The sequence below is a fragment of the Neofelis nebulosa genome, chromosome 2 (genome assembly GCF_028018385.1).
Source record: "Neofelis nebulosa isolate mNeoNeb1 chromosome 2, mNeoNeb1.pri, whole genome shotgun sequence".
NCBI classification, from domain to species: Eukaryota; Metazoa; Chordata; class Mammalia; order Carnivora; family Felidae; genus Neofelis; species Neofelis nebulosa.
Window position 1 is genome coordinate 1,953,491 of NC_080783.1, and position 24,358 is coordinate 1,977,848.

The 24,358-nt window shown below is 53.4% G+C and overlaps 1 protein-coding gene across 5 annotated transcripts in view; it reads left to right on the forward strand.

The window, feature by feature from the left end:
- HDAC4 (histone deacetylase 4) overlaps positions 1-24,358 on the forward strand; it is a 288,401-nt gene that overhangs the window by 15,800 nt on the left and 248,243 nt on the right. For all 5 annotated transcript variants that reach the window (XM_058699324.1, XM_058699317.1, XM_058699332.1 and 2 more), the window contains exon 2: positions 21,190-21,414. In XM_058699324.1, the coding sequence (XP_058555307.1) occupies positions 21,393-21,414 (22 nt within the window). In that variant the 5' untranslated portion in view covers positions 21,190-21,392. The remainder of the gene's footprint in view (positions 1-21,189; positions 21,415-24,358) is intronic.

Here is a 24,358-nt window from a genome sequence, read left to right on the forward strand (position 1 = left end):
CTGTGTCACAGGGGACCGGGCGGTGGCTGCGTGACTGCCCCTTCGGCCCGAGTCCTGCACGCGGGAGGCCACCGCGGGGGTCCTCACCCAGGGCGGCTTTGATGTCGCTAGTGAGGCTCTTGTCCTCAAGTGCAGAATACTTTTAGGACGAAAGTAAGCGACCACGTGACGTGCATCTGGCCCGAGATGGGTTTGTTTCCGCTGCCCAGAGATAGAGCTCGAGCAGTAATATTGAAACCACTCGGGGTCAAGTTACATACCTCATTTACCAGGTTGGGGTGAAGAAATGAAATCAGCTTTCATTTGTGTTTTTCGCATGTGAATAAAGCGTACCTTATTCTCTCTCTTTCTTTTCATTTCCCTTTCACGTTTGAAAAATGGGTTTCCATCCCCCAGAACTTGCATTTTCCTGGCTAGACTGTGTTTTGCATGCAGATGTAGTTAGAGACAACCAAGAGGCATGTTTGTGTGGTAGTGACTGCATAAAAAGAAAGGGTATTGCTGAATTGGAAATCGCACGTTTAGAATCTGCTAACACCAAGCGCGAGTCGTTTGTCCCCGGCCCAGCCGGCTGGCGGCGTGCTTCGTTGTCCTGATGGAGGGAGGCAGGCCCTTGACCGCAGCCGTCACCCGAGCATTGCCTGCGGGTCACGTGCTCACTCATTGCACATGCACTTCACACGTCCTGATGGGGGTGCGGGTGGGGGCTTGGGCCAGTCACTTCCCGCCGTTTTCTCGGGCGACGGGGACACGAGTGTCTGTTTGCTTTGTTGTAAGCCGGAGGTGCCGCTGACCGGGGACCGCTGGCTCGTAGTAAGTGCCCGCTGTGCTCTGGGAAGTCAGCCGGTGCATTTCCTTATTTTCGCAAACAGATTGCGAGGCTCAGGGGAGAAGTCCACTCAGCACACGCGGCTGCGAAGTTGGGGACAAAGAAGGGAAATATGCCATGCGGTAAACCGCTGGGGCAGTTCATTGAATTTGTGTGTATGTGTGTCTAGCTCCCAAAAGAGATCTTCATTTTTAACTGCGGTAGGAAGCACGTAACTTAAAATTTGCCATCTTAACCGCTTTTCTGTGCGCAGCTCCGTGGCACCGAGTGCGCTCTCCTTGCTGTGCAGTGGATCTCCGGAACTTTTTCCTCTCGTAAAACCGAACCTTCGTTCCCGTTAGACGTCACTTCTGGTTAAAGACCGGTGGCTCTTGTTGTTCTGTCGTTTGCCACCTGTGGGGGAGGAGATGGGAAGAGACCAAACACTTGTGTGTGTGATAATTATACATCTTTGCGAATATATAAAACATACGTGTACACGTAAGTACGACAAGTGCAATACCGCGTTGCGTATAGAAAGCACAACCCACTATGTACGATGTATCGCTAGCATCATACTAACACGTTAAGTGTGCACGTGCACGTGTGTGCACGTATGTGCTCATGCTTAACTCACGGGGAGCCCTTGGAGAATGTCGTCAGGCCTTCTGCAGCCTGTTCCTTCCAGTTACCATATTCCACGTTCCCAAGCCTGACCGTGTCATTCCCTTTCCCTAAGGGACGTGGCTCGCGGGCCACAGATTGGCCCGTGCCGCCTCCCCGAGCCCACCTGTCTTCCTGCAGCACCTGCCAGACTGGTTGGAACCCCTCTCCTACAGCAGTTTCTCTGTAACTGGGAGGGGGCTTAGCTGACTGCACCCCCGCCCTCAACCATCGGCGCCCTGGTTCAGGGGCTGAACTTTGCTCACGGACATGATCGCGCTGAGGCAGGGCTGCTGGTCCGAGGCACAGAGGACCCTGCAGTTTCCAGTGGCAGGGGCGACTGAGGGGCCCTGTGGTAGAGGGGAACCCCGGGGAAGGGCAGCGCCCAGCCTGGGGGCTCAGCACGGCTACGTGGCATTACGGCCAAGGCTGGGGGGCTGGGCGGAGGAGGGAGCGTGTTCTGGATGGAGAGGTAGTGGAGTGGAGTCGGGTGGCCCGACAGCTGGTGGGCGCAGGCTGGCTCAGGCTTTGTCCCGTGGGCCACGGGGAGCAGGGCCCTGAGGGACTCTCTCTGGGGGTGCAGAGGAGTGCAGGGCGGCGGGGGGCTGGCCCCGAAGTTTAGGAACCGCGAGGAGGCCTGCAGCACCAGACAGGTGTCAGGGCGGGCAGGTCCGGGGTGCGTGGGGACCTGCTGAGGGGAACGGTGTTTGAGGACTTGTCCGTGGATAATCACCAGCCTGTCCGTTGTCAGCGCGTCCTGTCTTTTTCCCCGGATGTGGCCCGCTTGTGTGTCTCCGGTGCTCCCACGCCTGCCGTGGACCCCAGGACTCGCACGAGCTCCTCCTTCCTGGCCGGCCAAGCCCCCTTTGCCCCAGCTGGCCAGGGAGCGGGGGCACTGGCACGTGAAGACGCGGCTGCACTTAGCAGATGGCCTTCAAGCCGTGCCCGTGGCGCAGACACTGGTGGGGCAGTGCTCCCTGGTGACGTCTTCCTGGGCTTGACGGAGACGGGGGCGGAATGGGACGTTTGGAGGAAGGCCACCCTCACCCTGGCCGTGGTCCAGCGACAGATGCCCCGGGCCAGGCCGAAGGGTCCTGCGAGTGCCCCCCGGCTGCGCTGTCCAGTGTGGCGGCCCAGCCTGTGAGGACACGGTCCCTGTCCCAGAGGAGCTGACTGGGAATGACCCCCTCCCCCCTCCCCCCCGCCTTCTCCGTAAAAGCCTCTGCTACGAAGCCTCTGGTCCGTGAGGCGCTGGTGTTTTCTCACTGCCGTCATGGTGCCGGAACATTCTGCCTGGGCTTATTCGTGGAGCCGGGTTCCACAGGGGTGCCCCCTCCCACCCCGCACCCTGGTCTGCACTGTCACGTTTGTGACAGCAACACAGTACTCCCTTGCTGTCTGCTGGGGTTTCCTCCAGGTTTCTGGAGGCATCGTTGGCAAAAAGGATTGTACATACTTAAAGCGTACACCGTGCTGATTTGACGCAGGTTGTGAAATGATCCCACGTCGGTTAATCCCTGAAGACGTCCCTGCCCCCACACGATGCTCGGGACCCGCTCTCTGCAATCTCCCGTGCACAGCGCAGTGTTACTACACGTCGTGCCCGTGCTGTGCGTCGGGTCCGTCCCATCACGGGAAGGGTGTGCTTTTGACCAACACCTCCAGGGGCCCCCTCCCCAGCCCCTGCCTGCTGGTTTTCTTTAACTGTCCCCCAGGCGTGGTCACTCGGGTCGGAGCGGACAAGTATCAGGGTCTGAGCTGGATGGGGCGATTGGGGGCAGAGGAGTGGCACCTGGGCCCTGATCTCTGTCTGGTCGTAGCTGGTGGGCGTTAACCATCTCGGCCTGGCCCACGGGGTGCAGCGGCTTCTGGGGGCAGGTCCCGGGCGTGGCCGGGAGGCGAGTGGCGGTGCCGCAGATGGAATGCCACGTTATCGCCCACGGCGGACACGTGCTGTAGGGCCACGGCAGTCGGCAGAGCGCACCTCCTGCTTCATGGCCTGGTGACGGTCCAGAGCACTGTCTAGAGGGTTCTGCCGAGGGGGCCGCGACCAGACAGCGCCTTCCTGGGGGCAGCAGGGGTGGGGTACCGGTGCCCAGCATTTGCCAGCCTGCTCTAGGGTGAATGCAGTACGTGCCGAAGCTTGTGGGAACAGCACGCGTGAGTCGTGGGGGGGAGGGAGGCGGGCTGTGAAGGTGACAACGATGTGACCTGCAAGGGGGGGTGAACCCCGGACACGCGTCCTCTTCTCTGACACTCCCTCCCCGAGGGTTGGGCCGTGTCTGGGCCGGATGACGGTGCCCGCAGTGCAGGTGCTGGTAACTGGCGAGAGGTGGGGCCTCCTGGGGACCTGCATCTGCTTGGTGGCGGGGCGTCCAGACCCCTCCGACCTCCAGATGCCGCCGTGGAAACACCTGCTAAAAACCCCTCGTGGTGCCGGGGGAGGGGCAGCCCACAGCGCCTTCCCCCTTGTAATCTTCCGGATGAGACCTCTCCTCGGTCAGGCTGTTTGGAAGCTCGTGTTTGGAGTTGCCTGGGGGTGGGTGAGGGTGTGGGGGGAGGGGCCGGCAGTTGTGAGGGTAGGTGGTCTGCCTGCTCCCGGGGCGTGTCGCTGCCTCCTGTCTCCCCGGGCAGTGGTGCCCGGCCTGGCCGTTAGGACAAGCGGTGAGTGGCCTGGCCCAGGACACCAGGCACAGGGCGGGCGTTCGGGGAACGTTTGGAGGAAAAATGGGCGGAAGGGTCGGGTCGGGCCCGGTGGGGAGCTCAGAGACGGGGTTCTGCCGCCCCCTGGTCAGCGCCGGCCCCCGCGGCCTTCCTCTCACACCTGTGGGTGCCCCTCCCGGGCCTGGGTCCCGGGCCTGCAGCCCCCGGCCCCCTCCTGCGTGGCCGCTCTGTCCCGCTCACCGCGTGGGTGGCCGTGCCCCCAACACGCCGGTGGCCCTCACACCCTGCGCTCCTCGCCGACGGCTCAGCCCTCCCAGGTCTCTGTTCGTGCCTGCGACCACAGGTCCCCCGAGTGCGGGTCCAGCTCGCGTCCTTCCCGGCCGCGGACTTGGGTCTCCAGCCGCCCTCCAGATCTCTCCCCTTGGGTTCCCACGGATGCCACACACTTCCTTCTTTGGCCCTGAGCCCACCACCTCTTCCTGCCCTCCCCCCCAGATCCTTACGGGCGGCCCCCTAACTTCATCCGCACTGCGATCTGGTCCAGGGTTCCTGATTCAAAACGACTTCCCTTCCGAGCCGTGAGGCCGGTGCGGCAAGGGTGCAGGAGTCCTCTGCCCACCGCAGGGTGCTTGCACATGCCAGGTGCTGGCCGGGCGCTTGCCGAGGCCTCTGAGAGCTGGGGCCGCCTCCCCCTCCCCCACCCCCCTCCGGGGTTTTTTGCTTGTTTTCGCCCTGGTCCCTCGTTTAGTGAGACCGGGGACGGGGTGGTCCCCTAAGACCTGCGCGCGGGCTTGGTGCGCTGCATCCCCGACAGCACGGCCTTCGAAGCCCAGGCCTCCGTCTGTACTGGCCTTCAAAGCCCCGCCCTGCCTCTACCGGCCACGCCAGGCCAGCCGGGTCTCCTGTGCCGGGCTGCTCGTGTGTGAGTGAGGGCACGCGTTTGCTTGTGGGCGCGGGGGTGCATCTGCGCCTATCATTGTGTGAATGAGCGTGCGTGAGCGCGGTCAGCGCATCGAGCAGGCTTACGAGTGGGCGCACGTGCGAGTGTGACTGAGCGTGTGCGTGTAATCGTGTGCGCGCGCACCATCGAGTGGCTGAGTGTACTTTTGTGAGTGTGTATCAGTGTGCGTGTGTCTCCACTCTGAGCGTGTGTGTTTGGGCGCATGGGTGAGTGTGTCTGAGTGTGCTCGCGTGCACGCACCTGTGCAGGGCCCGGCAGCAACGACAGGTGGGCCCTGGTGGCCGGGGGTGAGTCGGGACTCAGGCCGATGTCGGCACAGACGCGGCGCCGGGGGCTGAGAGCGGGAGCTGGGGCTGGCGGGCACGCTGAGGGTGCCCTGGGGTCCGGTGGCTTTGTGGGAGGCCCCGCCGGGGACAGCGGCTGCAGCTGTTTCACTTACCCAGTTAGGAGACTGCGCGGTGTTGACACTCCTGGAGACGCCGATGATGTATTTGGCTGTCTGTAACTCATCCCGACGGTGGTTTTGAAGCGATACCTTGGGAGAACGGGACCTCAAGCGAGCGATGCAGGCTGGTCCCGAGGACGAGGGAAGAGCCTGAGAGTAGCGGGGCTTGCCCGGCCCTTGAGGCCCTGCGGGCACCTGGCCTCCCCGCTAGGCGTCCGGCTGGGAGGCAGATGCGGCCGTGGCGATCCCCAGGATGGCCGTGAACAGCAGGCCACGGTGTCACCTGAGCGTGGCCAGCCCTAGACACCTGTGCTTGCTGCCTTGGGCGCCTGATCTTCTGGTTCAGACGTTTCCAGAACGTCGGTGTGTTCGTGACGGGGCCGGCGGCGGGGGCGGCGGGAGGGGTCCTCCTTTCCCCTTCACCCTCTGGATGGCCGCTCTTGAAATCCCTTTCCCTGTGTGGCCCCTGGGGGAGATCGGGATTCTGCTCCGGACCTGCTGGTCACGGGTTTCCAGAGCAGGACGGGGGGGCTTGTCTGGTGACACGCGTGGCCTGCCAGATCGTTTTCCAAGAGCAGGGGATGGCAGTGACGAATGGGGTGGCACTGGGACTCTGTCCCCCGGGGGACGTGGGAAGTGCGCCCGAGAGGGACGCGATGGCACTGAGGGCAGGTGCTGTTGGGCCCGTGCCCTGTCTCCCCCGGGATGCCCTCTGCTTTCGAGTTCGAGACTTAGGCTGTGTTTTATCAAAGGCTAACCACAGTTCTCCGCATGTCCTCTGGCAACAGCCACAGGCCCACCGAGAAGGGACGCGTCCGTCCCCGGCGTGCCTCGCTCTCTGACGCATTGATCTGGCAACAGCAGGTACTAACAGGTGCCTGTACGGTGGATGCCCTGGGAGAAAGCAGAGGTTGACTGTTATTCTGTGTCTTCATTGTCCGTGGCACTTTCTCTTTCTTTTTTTAAAATAAAAACAGCTTTGTTTTTTCCCTTCTGATAAAAACGCTCCCTCTAAACAAATAGCTTCGACGATAAGTAAGTTCAGAAAGTGGGAGTTTAAGGCACCCTCCTCTGCCCTGACAGTCACGGTCCTGGGGGATGGAGCCTGCCCGGAGGCGCTCACTGGAAGCTCCCGGTGAGAGGCCAGGGCGCCCAGCAAGGCCACTGCGTGGGCAGGACCCCGGGCATCATCTGACTGCAGTGCGGCCGCTGGGCTGGTGGTGCTGACCCTGGTGGTTGGCGTGGACTCGGGAATAACTGGGGTGACTGGGCCCCCTGCCTTTGGAGACGGTCGCGCCTGACTCAGAGTGGGTTCCCTTGCTTTGAAAAGTCCAGAGGATTCGGGGTTTGGGAAAGCCCCCTCCAGATACAGATACCTCGCCTGTGGGAGACAAGGACATGCTGCCTGCCTGAAACCCTGTCTCGGGCTTTGTGGGGACCTTGCACAGCCCCGAGGCACCGGCAGAGGAGGACTGTGCACCAGGACCGTGCAGGCCAGTAAAGGAGAGGCTGGCCCGGGGTGCCCAGTGGAGTGTCATTGTCCCTCTTCCCTTAGGTGCCAGACACCCTGCCCTCTCACCCTGCTCTCCCCTCGGGGACCCCACTCTCCGGCCAGAAGGAAGCCCGTGGGGCCGCTGGCTGAGCCTGTCCACTTCAGCCCTAGCAAGCAGGTCGGTCTGCCTTGGGGAGACCACGTCCACGTACAGAGTTGGGGGGTGGTATGCACCAGGTGGGGTTCTGCTGTGGAGTGTGGGGCCATGCACGATCTCCCGTGCCCTCCATCTCTGCTCCCCAAATCCGTCCCCGGCCTAGGGCCTCGTCTCTGCTGGCTCCCATCTCTTGTATCCGACACCTAGAAACACAGACCGTCTCCTGAGGGAGAGTGTTGGGGATATGTCTACAGGGCAGAAGTCTGGTCTCAGGATCCCTTTATGTCCTGGAAAATGAGCGGGGACCCCAGAGAGCGGTTGTTTAAATGGCGTATGTCTATTGATACCTAGGGTATTAGAAACTGCCACAGAAATGACAAAAACATCCATTTCAAACTAAACCCATTACAGGGTAATATGACAGCATATTTTTAATGAAAATGATTATTATGTAAAACAAAAAACATAGAAGAGAGGCATCATTTAGCATTTTTGCCCGTTTCTGTAATGTCTGGGTTGGTGGAAGACAGCTGGATTCCCATATCCGGCTCTAACATTTAATCTGTTATGATTTCTGGAACATTCCACCGTACACCCTTGAGGGAAGAAGAGGGAGAAGGGCAGACAGCATCTTAGTGTTACTATGAAAGCAATTTGGACTTCTCAGACCCCCTGTGTGGGTCTGGGGGGTCCCTCAGGACCTGGTACCACTCTTTGACCATCCACTTTTAGAAAAAGTGGTTTCTTTGTGGTTGAGGGAAGGATAACAAGGAGGTTCAGCCTTTTATTAACAGGAGCCGACCAGGCATTTGGTTGACAGGAGTCTACTGTCACCGAGCTGTTTCTCTCCTGTGACCGTTGGTGGTGGCAGGTTCCTGGCTTGTTGGTGAAGTGGGGTGTCCTTGCATTTATGGCGGTAACAGTGGAAAGGTTAGGAGGCTGCCTGTCGCCTGCCCTGGGGGGTCCCGTGTACGCCCCGCCCTGAGTCTTGCTTTCCTGCGGGGGTGGAAGCCATCTGCCTGGGGCATCCTGGCCTCGGCCATCTCACGTGCCTTCACAGCCCTTGGACGTGAAATGATCCCCTAATTCTGGGGCCCCCTGCCAGAATTTTTTCCTCCAAAATTATTCAGCAGCTACAGGAAACAAGTATTGTCTTATCTGGAGGCTTTATCCATTTGAACCCTTAATCTAAAGAGTTTATTTTATCAAGAAGTTTATACATGTTAAAACGAAGATATGGGGGGGCTCCTGGATGGCTCAGTCAGTTAAGCGTCTGACTTTGGTTCAGGTCTTGATCTCACACTTCGTGAGTTCAAGCCCCATGTCGGGCTCTGTGCTGACAGCTCGGAGCCGAGAGCCTGCTTCGGATTCTGTGTCTCCCTCACTGTCTACCCCTCCCCTGCTCACACTCTGTCTCTCTCTCTCTCTCTCCAAAATAAATAAAGATTAAAAAAAATAAAAACTAAGATATGGTTATTTATCACAAAATAGACGTAGCCATCTGGAAAAAGGATCCAGAGGGCTGAGAGGCTGCTTTCCTTTATATTAGAGAGAGAGAGAGAGAGAGAGAGAGAGAGAGAACGAGAACACAAGTGGGGGGAGGGAGACACAGAATCTGAAGCAGACTCCAGGTTCTGAGCTGTCAGCACAGAGCCCAACACGGGACTCGAACCCACGAACCGTGAGATCATGATCTGAGCCCAAGTCGGATGCTCAACTGACAGAGCCTCTCAGGTGCCCCATAGGCTATTTTCTTTTGTAGACAGAATCGGGTGTTGTGTTGTTCCTGATAGGTAGTTGTTCTGTGTATGCTTGAGTTACTATGTGACTGTGTGCATGAACATGTGCGTGTGTGTGCAAGTGTGTTTTGACCAGCGTGTGTGTGCACGAGAAGGTGCTTGTGTGCACATACATGTGTGCTTGTGTGTGTGCAACTGTGTGTGTGTACGAGTGTGTGCTTGTGTACGCAGGTACCCTTGTGAGCTCGAGTGTGTGTTTGGGTGAGACCCCGATGACCTGGCGGTGCTCGCTAGCAGTGTTTCTGCCTTGATTGTGCCTCAGGCCATGATCCCAGGGTCGTGGGATCGAGCCCCGCATTGTGGAGCACGCTTAAGGTTCTCGCTCCCTCCTTCTGCCCTTCCCTCACTCATGCCCTTTCTTCTCTCTCTCAAAAAAAGAAAATAATAAATTATTTCATGGATGGTTTTCCTGCCTGATACCCTGGCCTGGGGTCTCCGTGGGACTTCCGTACATTCCGTCAGCTTGAATTGCCCATCCTGTACTTGTGTCATCAGGATGAGTCCCTGTCCCGTTTCTGTGAGGTTTAATTGTCTCAGGAAGGGGTAATTTGGCAAATACTTCCTGTGTATGTGCTGATTGTAAGAACGTAGTAGCAAGAACCGTAAAATATCTATCCACTGGCCAGAAGATCTAAGTACGATAGTCCGAATGGAATGGGTATTATTTTGGATCTTTGGTGCAAGATGGTCTTTGAGTAGCTGACGCTCCCTCTGTCCTCCCAGCCAGAAGGGTTCAGGTGTTGTGACTTTCTCACTGATCTTCACTTGGTTTAGGAAGCAACGTGACCCATACCTGTATAAGCCCCCTTCCTCCTTCCACTTGCTTCCCTACCACTTACTCCCAAGGGCAGGTGTCTTGTCTTCTAGCAGCACAGAGTGGTTCTGCCTGCTTCCAAGTTGTATACACATGGAAGCACGCGGCCTGTTCTCCAGTGTGTCTGTTGGCTCTTTGCCCAGCATTGTTCGTGTGATTCATCTGTGCTGTGCGCATAGGTGGAGTTTGCTCTCGTCTACCTGTTCTATGTTGGATTATGCCACAATTTATCCATTCTGCTGTGGATGGACTTTTGGGAGGTTTCCAGGCTTTGGCCACCACGGACAGGCTGCTGTGTCCTTTTTGTGTGCATTTCTGTTGGGTATGCACGTAGGAGTGGCTCTGCTGGGGAACAGGTAATATCACTAAGCCATTTCCCCTTGTCGTGGTGCGTGCACACCCTCGTGGCTGATATGAGAGCTCCAATCCTTCCACATCCTTGCCAACACTGGGTTCTGCACGGCTTTTAAGTTTTAGCCATTTGTAATATGCCCTTCGCGGTTTTAATTTGCATTTTTCTGTGATCACAGATGCCGAGCACTTCTTTATGTGGCAATTGGCCACTTGGAATCCTCTTTTGTAAAAGTGTCTGTTCATATCTCTTGCCCATTTTTTATCTGGGTCGTCTGCCTTTCTCCGAATGATGTATACAAGTTGTTAATAGATCATGGACACCAGCCCTTTGTTGGATGTGTGCGTTGGGCAGATGATCCTCTGCTCTCTGGGTTGCCTTTTTCTTCCTCTGTTGGTCTTTGGATAAATGCAAGTTCTTAATTTTGACGCAGTGAAATGTATCCTTTTCTTTCCACTATTGTCAGTTTCTTTAAACGTGTTCTTTAAAGATCAATTAAAAAAATCTTTGTCTACTTGCAGATAATTGTCTTTGTTGTCTTTTAGGCTAGGCCTTGTCTGACCCGGAGCTAATATCCATGGCGGGGTGCTGCCTGGGTCCTGGCTCTTTTCTGTTTCCATGTACATAGCAGGAGCCCAAGCCTTGTCCGCGGAAGACCCCATTTCCCTGTGGATTTGGAGTGCAGCCTTTGCCGTAATCATGCTACTGTCTTTGTGTCAGTCTATTCTAGAATATTTTGTTCCTTGTTTTACCTGTTCTTATACCAGCGCCTTAATTACATTAGGTTTATAGTAAATCTGGGTCTTGAGTAGTTTAATTCCTCTGTATCTGTCTTTTCCTTCAGGCGTGCTGTTCCGTGTCCTTTGCACTTCCATGTAAAAATTAAAATACACTCGTCCAGTTTCAAGAAAATTCTGGTGGGATTGAGATTGCATTGACCACCACTCAGTCTGGGGATGTGGACGTCGTAGCCACAACTGTCTCCCGGTCCACGTGTGTGGTGTGCGTTTGTTGAGATCTGAGATCTCGCGTTTGATGTTCCATAGCTTAGCGGCCAAAGTTCTCACACATCCTTGGGCAGATCTGGGCCTGGATATTTGCCGATCCTGGGTGCTATTGTAAATGGCATCTTTTTTCAGAGCTTATTTTCTATTTGTATTTTTGCTGGTCTGTAAACATACAATAGTTTTTGTATATCGACCTCGTACCCAGCGATCTTGTGAAGAGTAGGTAGGAATGTTAAGAGTTATTGGTGCGTTATTGGGGGTTTTCTGTGGACACAGTATACTGTCTGTAAATAATGCAGTATCTTTTCCCTTTCCAGTCCTTGTGCCCTTTGCCTCTTTTTCTTGCCATGTTATCCTGGCTCACGTCTCCACTGCCGTGTTGAATGGACGCGGTGAGAGGGGTGTCCTGACTTCATCCCCGATTCAGGGGCTGGCTCTCTGATGCCTCCAGCCGATGACCTGAGTCCTCCCTCCTGCATTGGGGTGCGATCTGAGCCCTCCCTCCTGCATTGGGGTGCAGTAGGCTGCTCCGTACCGGGTGGCTCTTGGCTCTGTTTTTGGTCTCTTAACAGCTTGCTGTTCTCCCACCACCTGGCAGGCCGGGGCCGGGGTGGGGAGGGGCCCGGACTTTGAGCTGTGGCCATCCTTTGCCCACGTGACGGGGTGCAGAGGACGCGGTGAGTGGGAAGCATGTCCTCCTCGAGCGGCCACATTTGTTTGTGGCCACTTAATAAGATTTTGAAAAGAATGTTCCCTTAAGGATTTCTAGTTTCTAAGACTTTTACTCTTTGGAAGGTTTATGGCTTATTTTGCGAAATCGGGTCAACTAAGATTTTTAAGGGCAGCTGCAGGAGAGAACTATAGGTCATCCTAGATTCTAACATTTTGGTGAAGGAAACATTAGCGTACATTTAAGCTGTGGTGACGCGCTTCGTTTCATTTATTCTGTATGGAGCAGAAATAAAAATAAAGAGAAGTCCGTATATAAATATGTGCTTAGTGTCAGAGATTGTCCAGTTAGCAGGGCGCCTGTCTTTCTGAAGGTGCCTGTGAGTCAGAATTACAGAGTCTTCTCTCCTGCTCACAGTTAGCGAAGTGTCGTTAGATGCTTACGTCCAGATAAAAGGAACTATATCATGCGTGAGTTTTATTTTATTTAAATAGCTCCTGGTCCATTTTTATATCGTGAATATTGCACTGGGTTGTTCAGAAACCTTCCACCTGAAGAGGTGCCCATGGCAGGGGAGGAGAAGGGGGTAGATGGGGCGTACACGTCCCACAGCTCTGCTGGGCGCTCCTTTTGGCCTGGGGAGCAGGGGCCTTGCCTCCCTTGTGGGGTTGAGGTGGGAGTGTAATGGAGTCCCCAGCTCTGCAAGAGTTGGTTCTGATCACCTGGATTTTTCTCCGCTGGGTCCTGCCACCTTCCTGAAGGTGTGCCCGTTCCTCGTGTAACCTCGCTCCTCTGGCGGCCCGAGGGTTCTCCTTCCTCTGTCTTCCTCTCTCAGCCCCCGGCCCACGAGCATGGATTTCTGGAATCTTCCCTGTCAGGCGCGATCCTTAATCTTGATGTGGGTCTTGCAGTTGGCTTCTGAGCTCAGCCCCTTTTGCGGTGATTTCTGAGGTGGATGCAGGAAAACGTTTGGAGAGTTGATTCAATTCAGCACATTTTTGTCGCACGCCTGCCGTGAACCACACCCTCTGCCGTCGTGGGGCCTCCAGCCAGCCTGGAGTGGCCGGGAATGACCGTGGAAAAACGAACAAGTGACTGTGTCAGACAGCAGGGTGATGGGACCAGCGTGTGGGAGGGCTGCGGACTGCCATCTGGGAGCCCAGGAAGTTGGAGGGAGCCCCGCGGAGGTGTGGGGACGGGGCCCCAGAGAGAGAAGGTGTAGGAAGTTCAAGAGCCTTGTGCCTGGCTATTCAGGGCCCCTCGTGTGTGTGTGTGTGTGTGTGTGTGTGTGTGTGTGTGTGTGTGTGTGCGCACGCACGCACGTGAGTCTAGAAATGCTCTCGGTGGCCACCGAGCCTTCTTCCCCGTGGAGTCTGTCCCGTGAGGGGCCCTGGAAGTTTCAGTGAGCGTGGCCTTACTCCAACCCAGGAATTTCACAGAGGCTGGCCCGGGGCCGTACAGCCCGCTGTGGCCTTGCTGGGTGGATGAGGCTCGGACCTCCTCGCCCAGTGCTCCCCTGGCAACGACGGGACAGTGGTGGCAAGGGACAGACGTGTCCTGCTGGTTTTCATGGAACTCACGGCCGGGCCAGTAGGTGTGCCGTCACAGGCCGGCTGGAGCCCGCCCGGTGGGGTCCTGTGGGGGGCAGGTAGACGACGGGGGGGGGGATCCTGGCGTCCTGGCCACAGGGAGCCACCGTCTGAGCCCTGTTCCCCTGTGGCCCTCTGTGGCATTTACTGCCCAGTCCCTGCCTCCCCCTGGTGATGGCCCTTCAGCTTTCCTCCGGGGAGTGACTCCTTTTCTGTGAGGTTCACTCTGGCTGCCAGTCGCCATGTCCTGCCCTGCCCTGGCCAAGGGGACTCACATGGCCCCGCAGATGGGGGCCCCTGCGGCTGGGAGTCTCCGAAAAGGGTCTTAGGGGGACTGCCTGTTACTTCCCGCCTCCGGGTCTCCACCAGGTTCTCCGCCACCCAGTTTGCTTCTGGGAGTTTCCTGTGCTTGCGTGGATCACCCGGTCCGTCTCTCCTGCCCCTGACACAGGTGCCTTTGTTCTCAGCTGCCTGCACCCCAGAGCCCCAGTTCCTACCTCCTGTGGTTCACGCGGGCTCCCCGATGGGTTCGGTGGCCGTGAAGACACACTGGTCGTGGGCTCTCTCTTCTCGAGCGAGTTCGGCAGCTTGGGTCTCATGAGGTGTTCGGTTCATCTAAATTGTCAAATGTATTGGCGTAAAGCTGCTGTGATATTCCCTTACTGTCCACTTAATGATATCTGTTTGGTCTCTAGTTAGTTCCTTCTTGCTTTCTTGATGTTATTAATTTGTGCTTTCTTTCTCTTTACCTTTCCAGGCCAGGTTAACTAGAGGTTTATCCATTGGATTGTCTCAGAGGATCAGCTTTTAGTTTCATCATGTATTTTTTTTTCTTTTCAATTGCACTGATTTCTGCTCTGTTATTCTTGTTTTCCTGCTTATTTTGGGTGTAATTTCTTCTTTTTATAGTTTCTCAAGGTGAGCCTTGAGGTCATGGAGTTGAACCTGTTCTGACGTAGACATTTGGGGCTATGGATTCCCTCCAAGTTACACAGATTTTGATATGTGCTCTTTTCATTTTTATTCACTTCAAAAATGCCTTCTAATGTCTGCTTTACTTTCCCCTCTGACCTCTGACCCATGAAGCGTATCATTTGATTTCCGAATAATTGGGAGTTTTCTGGGTATCTTTCTGTTTTTGATACCTCGTTTCGAATGAGTCAGAGGACATGCTTCGTATGTTTGACTTACATCCTTTTAAATTTATCGAGATTTGTTTCATGGCCCTAAAGATGGTCTGTGTCGGCAAGCATTCTGTGTGCTCCCAGAAGGCACATGGAGAACGCGAGTTCTGTTGGTGGTGTTCTAGAAACGCTCCTGTGGTGCGGTCCTCTCCGTCCTGGCTGGTTTGGGGTCTGTTTGTTCTCACAGTTCCTAAGAGCAGAGTTGGAATTTACAACTGGAATTGTAGATCTGTCCGTTTCTCTCTACACTTTCATTAATTTTTGCTTCGTGTGTGAAGCTCTGTGATCAGGTTCCCAAATGTTTCGGTTATGTCCTCTTCGAGATTGTGAAGTAATCTTCTTTTTCCGATGATATGCCTTCTGTAAAATTTACTTTGTCTGACATCGATGTAACTGTCACAGCTTTCTTTTGACTAGTATTCGCATGATTTACCTTTTTCTGTCTTTTACTTTAAGCCTATTTATATCTTCATGCTTAAAATGGGTTCCTTGTAGGCAGCGCATAGTGGGTCTGTAATCCCTGGGGAAGATCTGTTTTACAGTTCAAAGCGCGTGCCCTTCCTCTCTCCAAGCTATGTCAGTCCTACTTCTATGACTGTGCTCCTTTCCTGTCTTCATTTCCCCTCCTATGGGTTAGGACGTGGGGCACAGAGAGGTCAAGTAACTCACTCAGGGTCACATATTACGATGGTGGTCTGATCATCAGACCCCGAGCCCAGGACTCTGGCAGTCTTGGTTCTCACAAGCCCATGCTCTTGGCCATCATGCTGTCCTGTGGACCAACAGCTGACTAGAAGTTTCTGGTAAGGCCTCTTTGGCTTCAGCTAGAGACCTGGGGCACAGAGTGTGCTGATAAGCTCGGTGCGGCCGAAGCCAGAGGCACCTGGCTGGTGATGAGGTCGGTGGCTCACCTGAGAGTGCAAAAGAAACCCTCCAGAACACTGGACAACTGTCCCTGTGCTACCTGGAGCTGCTTGTCAAACCCTATGCCTCTGCCTCAGATCTCTCGTTGCTACTGGTGGCCTCCAGGAAGAGGTGGTCTACATAGATCGTGGTCTGGGTCTGATGAGGGCATTGAGAAGTGATGGGGGCACATTGTCTTCTGGAACCTTCGTTCATACAGCGTTGGATGGGCTGGTGTGGGAGCAGTCAGGAAGAGCCCATGGGCGGTGCCTACCGGCTGTGACGGGCTGAATGGTGTCATCGTGGGACCCCTCCCTGAGAAGATATGTGGGGGTCCCAGCCCCCAGGACCTCAGAATGCGACCTCATTTGGACATAGGGTTGTTGCAGATGTCATTCGTGCAGATGAAGTCATACTGGGTGTGTTGAGCCCCTCATCCAGTATGACTGCTGTTCGTTCGTACAAGAACGTGGCCGTGTGAAGGCAGAGACACAGGGAGAAGCCATGTGGTGGCGAAGGCAGGGTGCCAAGGAGTGTCAGCGATTGCCAGCAACCAACCACCAGAAGTCGGGAGAGGCAAGGAAGACTTTCCCTTCAGGTTTCAGAGGGAGGATGGCCTTGCCGACGCCTTGACTACAGACTTGTGGAACTTTCATGCGTCCAGAACTGTGAACAATAAATTTCTGTTGTTTTAAGCCACGTGGTCAGTGGCGCGGTGCTGTGGCAGCCCTAGGAACTGGACCCACTTGGTGCACACTCTGTCCTGTGACAAGGCCCGAGTGCTGCTGGTTCCTGGGAGAAAGATATCTGTAGTGCACAAGTTGAGCTGGTCAAAACATACTTAGGTTTTTCTGTATGTTGATGATTTCTGTCATCAAGGAACAGTATTTGAATGTGAGGGACTCTCCTGCTGAGCGTGGTGGTCCACGGAAGAGGGTCGTGGCGCTCGTGGTATGCACGCGTTCCCTCCTTGGCCCTGCCTCCTGCCCGTTTTGGCCACGTGCTCTGTCGCATGGTTTTTCCCGTTATTTTTTTTAAAGCTTATTTATTTTTGAGAGAGAGACAGAGACACAGCATGAGTAGGGGAGGGGCTGAGAGAGAGGGAGACACAGAATCCGAAGCAGGCTCTGAGCCGTCAGCACAGAGCCCGACGTGTGGCTCAAACCCACGAACCACAAGATCGTGACCTGAGCCGAAGTCAGATGCTCAACTGACTGAGCCCCCCCAATGCCCCGGTTTTCCCCATGATTGCATTTTTGTCCCCGATACCATAAATCAGAGGCTTCAATTCTACCTTTTATTCTCCCTCATAAAGCCATTGCCATCTTTTTTTGAAAGAGAAAATTCTACATTTGCAGCACCTTTTATTTATTAGGAGCTTTATATGCCTTTTTAGAAAACCTGTGGTAATGTTTTTATTGGTGTCATTATTGATTTCTGCAGTGGCCTGGTTATCAAACTGCAGTTTTGAATAGTCCACTCCAATCTTTTTTTTTTTCTTTCTTTCTTTCACAAGTCCTGGTGTTTTCAGTATAGTTTTGCAGAGTGTGAGGTTCTTCTAGAACTTGTACATTGTACTGTAGCAGAAATATCTGCTTTCTGTTTAATCTGCAGTTGTGAAGAGAGAGTGCATCTCAGTCGGGCAAGACTGCCCTAGGCCAGAGCCTGCTGGGCACCGGGCACTGGGCTGGGGACCATGTATTTCTGCTGCCAGAGGTGTAGCTCCAAGAAGCAGATTTTGGCTCTGAGAAGCAGTAGACGCAGGATGGGGTAGGAGCAAGTACGCACGGCCTTTTGGCCAAACTCGGGGTCTGGACTAGAGCTATTCTCATCTGAGGATAAATAAACAGAAAATCCCCACATGGGGTCTCCCAGAATATGGTGAATAGGGAGGTACCCTGGCATGTAGAAGAGGAATATGCCTCTGAAAATGATTCACGGTCAAAATCAGAAAAAAAAAAAAAAAAAGAAATTTGACGAGACTGTGGTGGGGAGAAGATGTGGCTCTGCAGACGGGACACCCAGTGAGGAGCAGGCGGTCTGCTGGGCAGGAAAGATAAAAGAATGAGTCGCAGAGGCACGCAGCGGAGAACGGGGAGTCTGGGGCTTAGTTAAAACCTGTATCAGGGGCGCCTGGGTGGCGCAGTCGGTTAAGCGTCCGACTTCAGCCAGGTCACGATCTCGCGGTCCGTGAGTTCGAGCCCCGCGTCAGGCTCTGGGCTGGGCTGATGGCCCAGAGCCTGGAGCTCGTTTCCGATTCTGTGTCTCCCTCTCTCTCTGACCCTTCCCCGTTCATGCTATGTCTCTCTCTGTCCCAAAAATAAATTAAAAAGTTGAAAAAAAAAAAAAAAAAAAAAACCTGTATCAGAGGCCGTAAGGAATCCAAGTGATAGGGTGGAAAATAGCCCTGCCGTGGAGAACATACTTGAGAAGATGCCCAGGAATGCAGAGTAAACAGCACATGTGCCAGTGGTGGGAGAGGCCAGAGACGAGGGCGATGCCAGCCGCACAGGATCGGGGTCTCCGAGGAAGCCAGAACAAGTTTAACGAAAACAGTACCCCAAGCCTAATTGAAGAGCATTCTGAGCAGAAAAGAGACCTGTGTGTATTGAAAGGTTCAGGTTTGGAGCAAAATAAATGAAATGGGACTCTTACCATGTGCCTTTTTGGATTTCAAGATGAAAGCAAAATGTTGTAGTGGAATCCAGACAGCAGAAAAATGGCAACAGCATCTTCACTGAAACTCAGTCCCCAAAGGGAAGGAAGTGTCCTTAAGCAGGACGTGGGGTTTTGGGCAGGGCTGAGGGTGGGGCAGGGTCTGAAGGTTTCAAGGGAGAAGAGGTGTGCTCTAAGACTTTTATACCCAGCCGAGTTGTGACTTGTGTGCAAAGGATACCGAGCCATTGGAGATTTGCCAGACAAACCATTTACATTGTCTTCAAGACAACGGTGTTTCCTTCTGGTCAAGAGATGAATGAAAAGTTTGAACCTGAGATAAATAATTTACTGTGTTTTCTAAGGAAACAACCAGATACAGAACAATAATTGTGAGGCTCTCAATCCTAGAGTTATGGATAACGTGTAATGGAAACCGCCAAAATGGCTAGCCTTGGGAGAGTGGTACTTCTTGTGACAGACTGGTTAAGATTCTTTGATTATAAGCAATGGGCAAAGAAAGGATCCTTGAATAATTTAATCAAGAACAGGAAACTGTCACATCATGAAAGGAAGAGAGGACAGAGGCCTCAGAGGGGCCTTGAGGAAGGGTCAGTAGGAGACTTGCCATGGTTACCACGTTCTGAATTTGTCTCCACTTTCTTTTTCTTTTTTAAGTTTATTTATTTATTTCGAGAGAGAGAGAGGCAGAGAGGGAGAGAGAGAGTCCCGACAGGGTCTGTGCTATCAGCTCAGAGCCCGATGCGGGGCTGATCTCATGAACTGAGATCATGACCTGAGCTGAAATCAAGAGTTGGACGCTCCAGTTTGTTTCCATTTTCTGATGATGCAATCACAGGCGAGTATTAAAGATATCATCCGTGATGCCACCCCAGAAGCCAACAGTTGGTGGTAGGAGTTCTTGTAATTGTCTCCGGGCCCTTCTATCACGTGGCTATGTTTCATGGAGGAGACTGGGCTTGGGGAGAGGATTTGATGAGTGTGGCTTGTAACACGTGTCAGCCTAGTTGTGAGGAGGGGTAGCCCCGGCCGTATGTGGACTAGGAAGCAGCCTTCAAAGCTGTGTTACCAAGAGAGAGAGTTGCACCATTCCTGGCTGTAACGTCAGTACAGAGAATAAGACACACAACCACAGAGCTAGCAGTCTGTGTGGGCAGAGGGCAAATAAGAACAGCAAGGAAACAGGTCCGAACCTTACCATGCGTTGGCCTCTGTGGCAGCATCATGGATAACTTGAAATACTCCGCTGTGGTGAATACGTTACTACTTTTATAATCAGAAAATGGAAATCAGCTGAGAAGGTGGCCGTGACGAAGGCGGAAACTTGGGGAGTTACTGAAGGTGCAGCGTCAGGTGAGGAAGCCGAGCGTAGACTGGGGAATGTGGAGCACGGATATGGATGTACGGATATGGTGTTTGTGCACATATGGACCGCTGTGCGGATACAGATGTCTGTGCGGATATGGACATCTGTATGGATACCATGGCTATACGGATACAGTATCTGTACAGATTCGAATGTCTGTACGGATACAGTGTTTTTGCAGATACGGGCCGCTGTGCGGATACTGGTGTCTGTATGGATACAAATGTCTGTGCAGATATGGACGTCTGTACGAATATGGACATCTGTGTGGATACATATGTCTGTATGGATATGGTGCCTGTGTGGATATGGATGGCTGTGTGGATACCGTGTACCGATACGGTATCTGTGTGCATACAGATGGCTATGTGGATATGGTGTCTGTACAGATACAAATGTCTGTGCAGATACTGATGTATGTGCAGATATGGTATCTGTACGGATACGGACATCTATGTAGATACATAAGTCTGTACGGATACGGTGCCTGTGAGGATATTGGTGGCTGTATGGATATAGTGTCTGTACGGATGTGAATGTCTGTACGGATACGGTGTCTGTGTGGATACAGATGGCTGTGCGAATATGGCGTCTCTGCAGATACAAATGTCTGCACAGGTATGGTGTCTGTGTGGATATGGATGTCTGTATGGATATGGACATCTGTGCGGATACGATGTCTATATGAATACCTTGGCTATATGGATACAGTGTCTGTATGGATATGGTGTCTGTGTGGATACAGACGGCTGTACGGATACGGTGTCTGTATGGGTGTGGACATCTGTACAGGTGAGAATGTCTGTATGGATACAGTGTTTGTGCAGATATGGACTGCTGTGCAGATACAGGTGTCTGTATGGATACAAATGTCTGTGCGGATATGGACATCTGTATGGATACCGTGGCTATACGCATGCTGCATCTGTACAGATACGAATGTCTATATAGATACAGTGTTTGTGCAGATATGGACTGCTGTGTGGATATGAGTGTCTATATGGATACAAATGTCTGTGCAGATGTGGATGGCTGTGGATACGGTGTCTGTAAGGATACGAATGTCTGTACTGATACGGTGTCTGTACAGATAATGGCATTTATGTGGTTATAGACAGTGGCGCGGATATGGTGTCGGCGCAGATACGAATATCTGCACAGATATGGATATATGTGCAGATATGGTGTCTGTACAGATATGGTGGCTGTACAGATACAGACGTCTGTATGGATATGGACGTCTGTATGGATACGGTGTCTGTATGGACGTGGTGTCTGGATACGGACGGCTGTACGGATACGATGTGTATGGATATGGATGTCTGTGCGATGGGCCAGGTGGAAGTACGCACAAATGAAAAACCACATGGTGGGAACAGGCTTGTGTAGATTTTTCTTCTAAAATGTTTCGCGTCGATCCTGCCAAGGCTTAGCACCGCTGCTCTACAACGTGTTTTCACACCTATTTACTAACACAACCCCCAGGTGGTTTGTATCTGGAGAGCCGATCCCACGGCAGACCGTTTACCATCGGTAGTAAAATCCGTGAGGACAATTCAGTTGTTTTCCTCAGTTGTTGCTGTCGGATGAGAGCCTTCACACCCTCACTGACGCTGCTTTTCCTTCTCTAACCACACAGGTCACCTCCTGAGAGCCCGCCTCTTGGATGACCTGGCCTACGACGCGTGGTCAGCAAGACTGGGAGTTCTCGTGGCCGTGCGCCAGCGCTCCCTGCTGCTGTCCGTGTATGTGTCCGTGGAACTCGGGGGCTCTTTGGAGCTGTTGTTTACGTGGAAGTTGTGAGCCGTTGTGAACCGCTTAAAGGAGTGCACGTTGCTAGCAATGAGCTCCCAAAGCCATCCAGGTAAGACGCGGCCCTTTGTTTCTTGGCAGATGGCAGGGGCGTCCTTTCGAGATGAGACCGCGTGGCCGCTGCTGGCTCGATGCATGGCCACTGTTGGTTTGTGACCGCCCAGTGCAGAGTAGGTGGTGGGTTCTTCACCCTCAGTGGTTTGGGGTCGTGTCTTTGGTTTTGATTTGCACGCAGCCAAGATGGCGTGTGGTTTCCATTGATGCGAGGAGAGGAGGCTTGTGGTTAGCAAGGTGCCATTTAGGCCGGTCTGTGATTTGGAGAGTTAATTCCTCATCCAGTTTCTTTGGTTTTGAGGGGACTTGGTGGGGCGGGAGTGCCTCTGTGATGGCACCTGGGCTGGGTCTGAGGTGCGGCACCCGATCCGCACCTGTCTCGGTGGACACGGGACTCGCTCCTGGGTCCGTGCTTTGTATTAGGCACTGCACGGAGCATCTGGCTTGCACAGGGTTCTCACAGGGCCCTAAAAATCTCAGACCCGGAGGGAAGAAGTGACTTGCCTGAGGTCACAGAGCTAGTCAGTGGCAAAGTGTCACGGGCACGTGCACTTAGGACTTCTCCTTCTGCCCTTGCGGAGCCACAGTGTGTGTTCCCGCGTAGAGCCCGCGGTACTGTCCCGTCCTGTCCGCCGGGACCGACCCCCCTCCAGAGCCAGCACTGTCTGCTGCCCAGCCTGCTGCCTCTTCCGGTGCAACGTGGTCTTTAAGGGCACTTAGAGATCAGTTCTGTCTTGCATCTGTGTGAGAGAGGAGGTGGGGCTCGCCCGGACGGATGCTAAGTGTCGCTGTGGCACCCACGTCTCTCTTAGTGTGCCTCGGGGCTTGGCCCAGTAGAGTGGACGTGGAGGGTCAGGGTCTGGGTCTTCCCCTTTGGGATCGCTCCAGAACATTCTTACACCTTCCTTTGGCTCTGATTGGAGTTGCCAGAAGCCTCAAAGAGCAGGATTCCCGGTTATATTTAGGTAGGAAAGCTTTATTGATTTAAATTGTTCACGTATTGATTGCTGTAAAGCATAAAGCAAAATTAAGCAGTCTGCATCGAAGTGTGTAAGGTAGACGCGAGCGGTGCCCAGCTCCCCCTCCCACTCCTTGAGCCACCGCTGTTGAGCTGGGGGCGTGCCTTGTTCCTGTGTATAAACATAGAGGGGTGTGGGTGCAAACATTTCACAAGAGTGTAAGCATTCCGTATGTGGGGTTCTGTGCTCTCTTCTCAATTTTAATATGTCACGAGCATCTTCCGATGTTGGTGTGTACATAAATCTTATGTTCGATAGCTTATAGGTGGACATCCATGCGGTGGTAGCACTATTTATCACAGCCCCAAATTGGCATCACGTAATTATTTTGCACAGACGCTTCTGCAAGTCGTCTCCTGTGGATCAGTTCCACGAAGTAGAATTGCGAGGTTGGGGGCATGAGCTTCAGACGCTGGTCCAGACACGGTCTTAACTTACCTTCTTAATTACAGTTTAGGAGCACACAGAGTGTTCTCTTCTTCATCTGCCCCAGCACTCGGTGGATTTAGTCCATTTCCCTGTTGTCACTATGCTACGGGAAATGACTGTTTGAATTTACATCCCTGTGTACATGGGGGTGCACGTTTTGGTATAGACATGACCTGATCTGGTCCGTGCCACCCACGCACTTGAAGGGCAAAAATGCTCTTTTGTTCCTGTTTTTGTGTCTAAAGAAGTTCGTATGTGTATAAAGTTTTCTCATGCGTGCGTATTATATGCTTATATACAGGAGTGTATGTAGTCTTTGTGTGTTATTTATCTATTTATCTATGAATGTTACCTTCATCGAGTGATTTAAAGCAGCATAGCTTCAGCCTTTTTGGTGCTCGATTTCTACAAAGATGTGAAGTTTTCTATTACAATTGTCGTTTGCAGTATTCTTTTTGCACTGCTGATCCTCTTGTGCTTTACGTATTTTGGTGTGTTTTTCTGTGCGTAAACATTAACGGCTAGCTCTTGGTAATTCAGTTCTTGTAATAGAATATATGGTATTTTTCTTTGTTTAATGTTTCTTTGCCTAAAAGTTTATTATGCCTTTAATTTTTTTAATGTTTATTCATTTTTGAGAGAGAGAGAGAGAGAGAGAGAGAGAGAGACAGAATGTGAGTGGGGGAGGGGAAGAGAGAGAGAGAGACAGACACAGAATCCGAAGCAGGCTCCAGGCTCCGAGCTGTCAGCACAGAGCCCAATGGGGGGCTCGAACTCATGAACCAGAAGATCATGACCTGAGCCCAAGTCGGACACTCGACCGACTGAGCCACCCAGGCGCCCCTAAAAGTTTATTATGTCTTTTAAAAGCGGTTCTGCCCGGCTTCTTTAGCTGACAGACCTGTCTCTACACACTTATCTTAACCTTCCAGGTTTGTCTCACCAAATGGCAGAGTTCTCCTTCCGAGAGCCTTTGCCTTTTATCTGGAGAATTCGCCCACTGATGTTTATTATAGTCGTTGCCCTGTCTGATCGTGTGTGCCGTGTCGCCCATGACCCCTGTCATCTCTGTCCCTCTCAGAGGGTCAGGAATGGTGTGGGCAGGGCCACCAGGCGAGCCCAGACCTCCCTGGTCCCTCCCGTGTTGGTTCTGGTGTCGGTGGTGTGGTGGGGGGGGCCTGAAGCCCCGGGGATGTTCCCCCTTCTAGCCCGGGTCTCCTCAGGCCTCTGCCCCCTTCCCAGAGCAGCCATGCATGGCCCGGCACACCGGACGCCCCTCGGCCGCCCTGCCGCCACCTCCTGGCACTGCGCTGGCCTATGAGTCGGGCTGAGCTGTGACTCTCCTTCCCGCCTCGGATGGGATTGTTGTCTTGTCCCCTTGATCCCACGGGATTGGGATTTTCTAGCAAGTACCCCGAGTTCCTTATTACTTTATACTGCCATTTTCTCTTTACCCAGCTTTACTGTGAATGCTTTCATGTTTCTATTTATGTC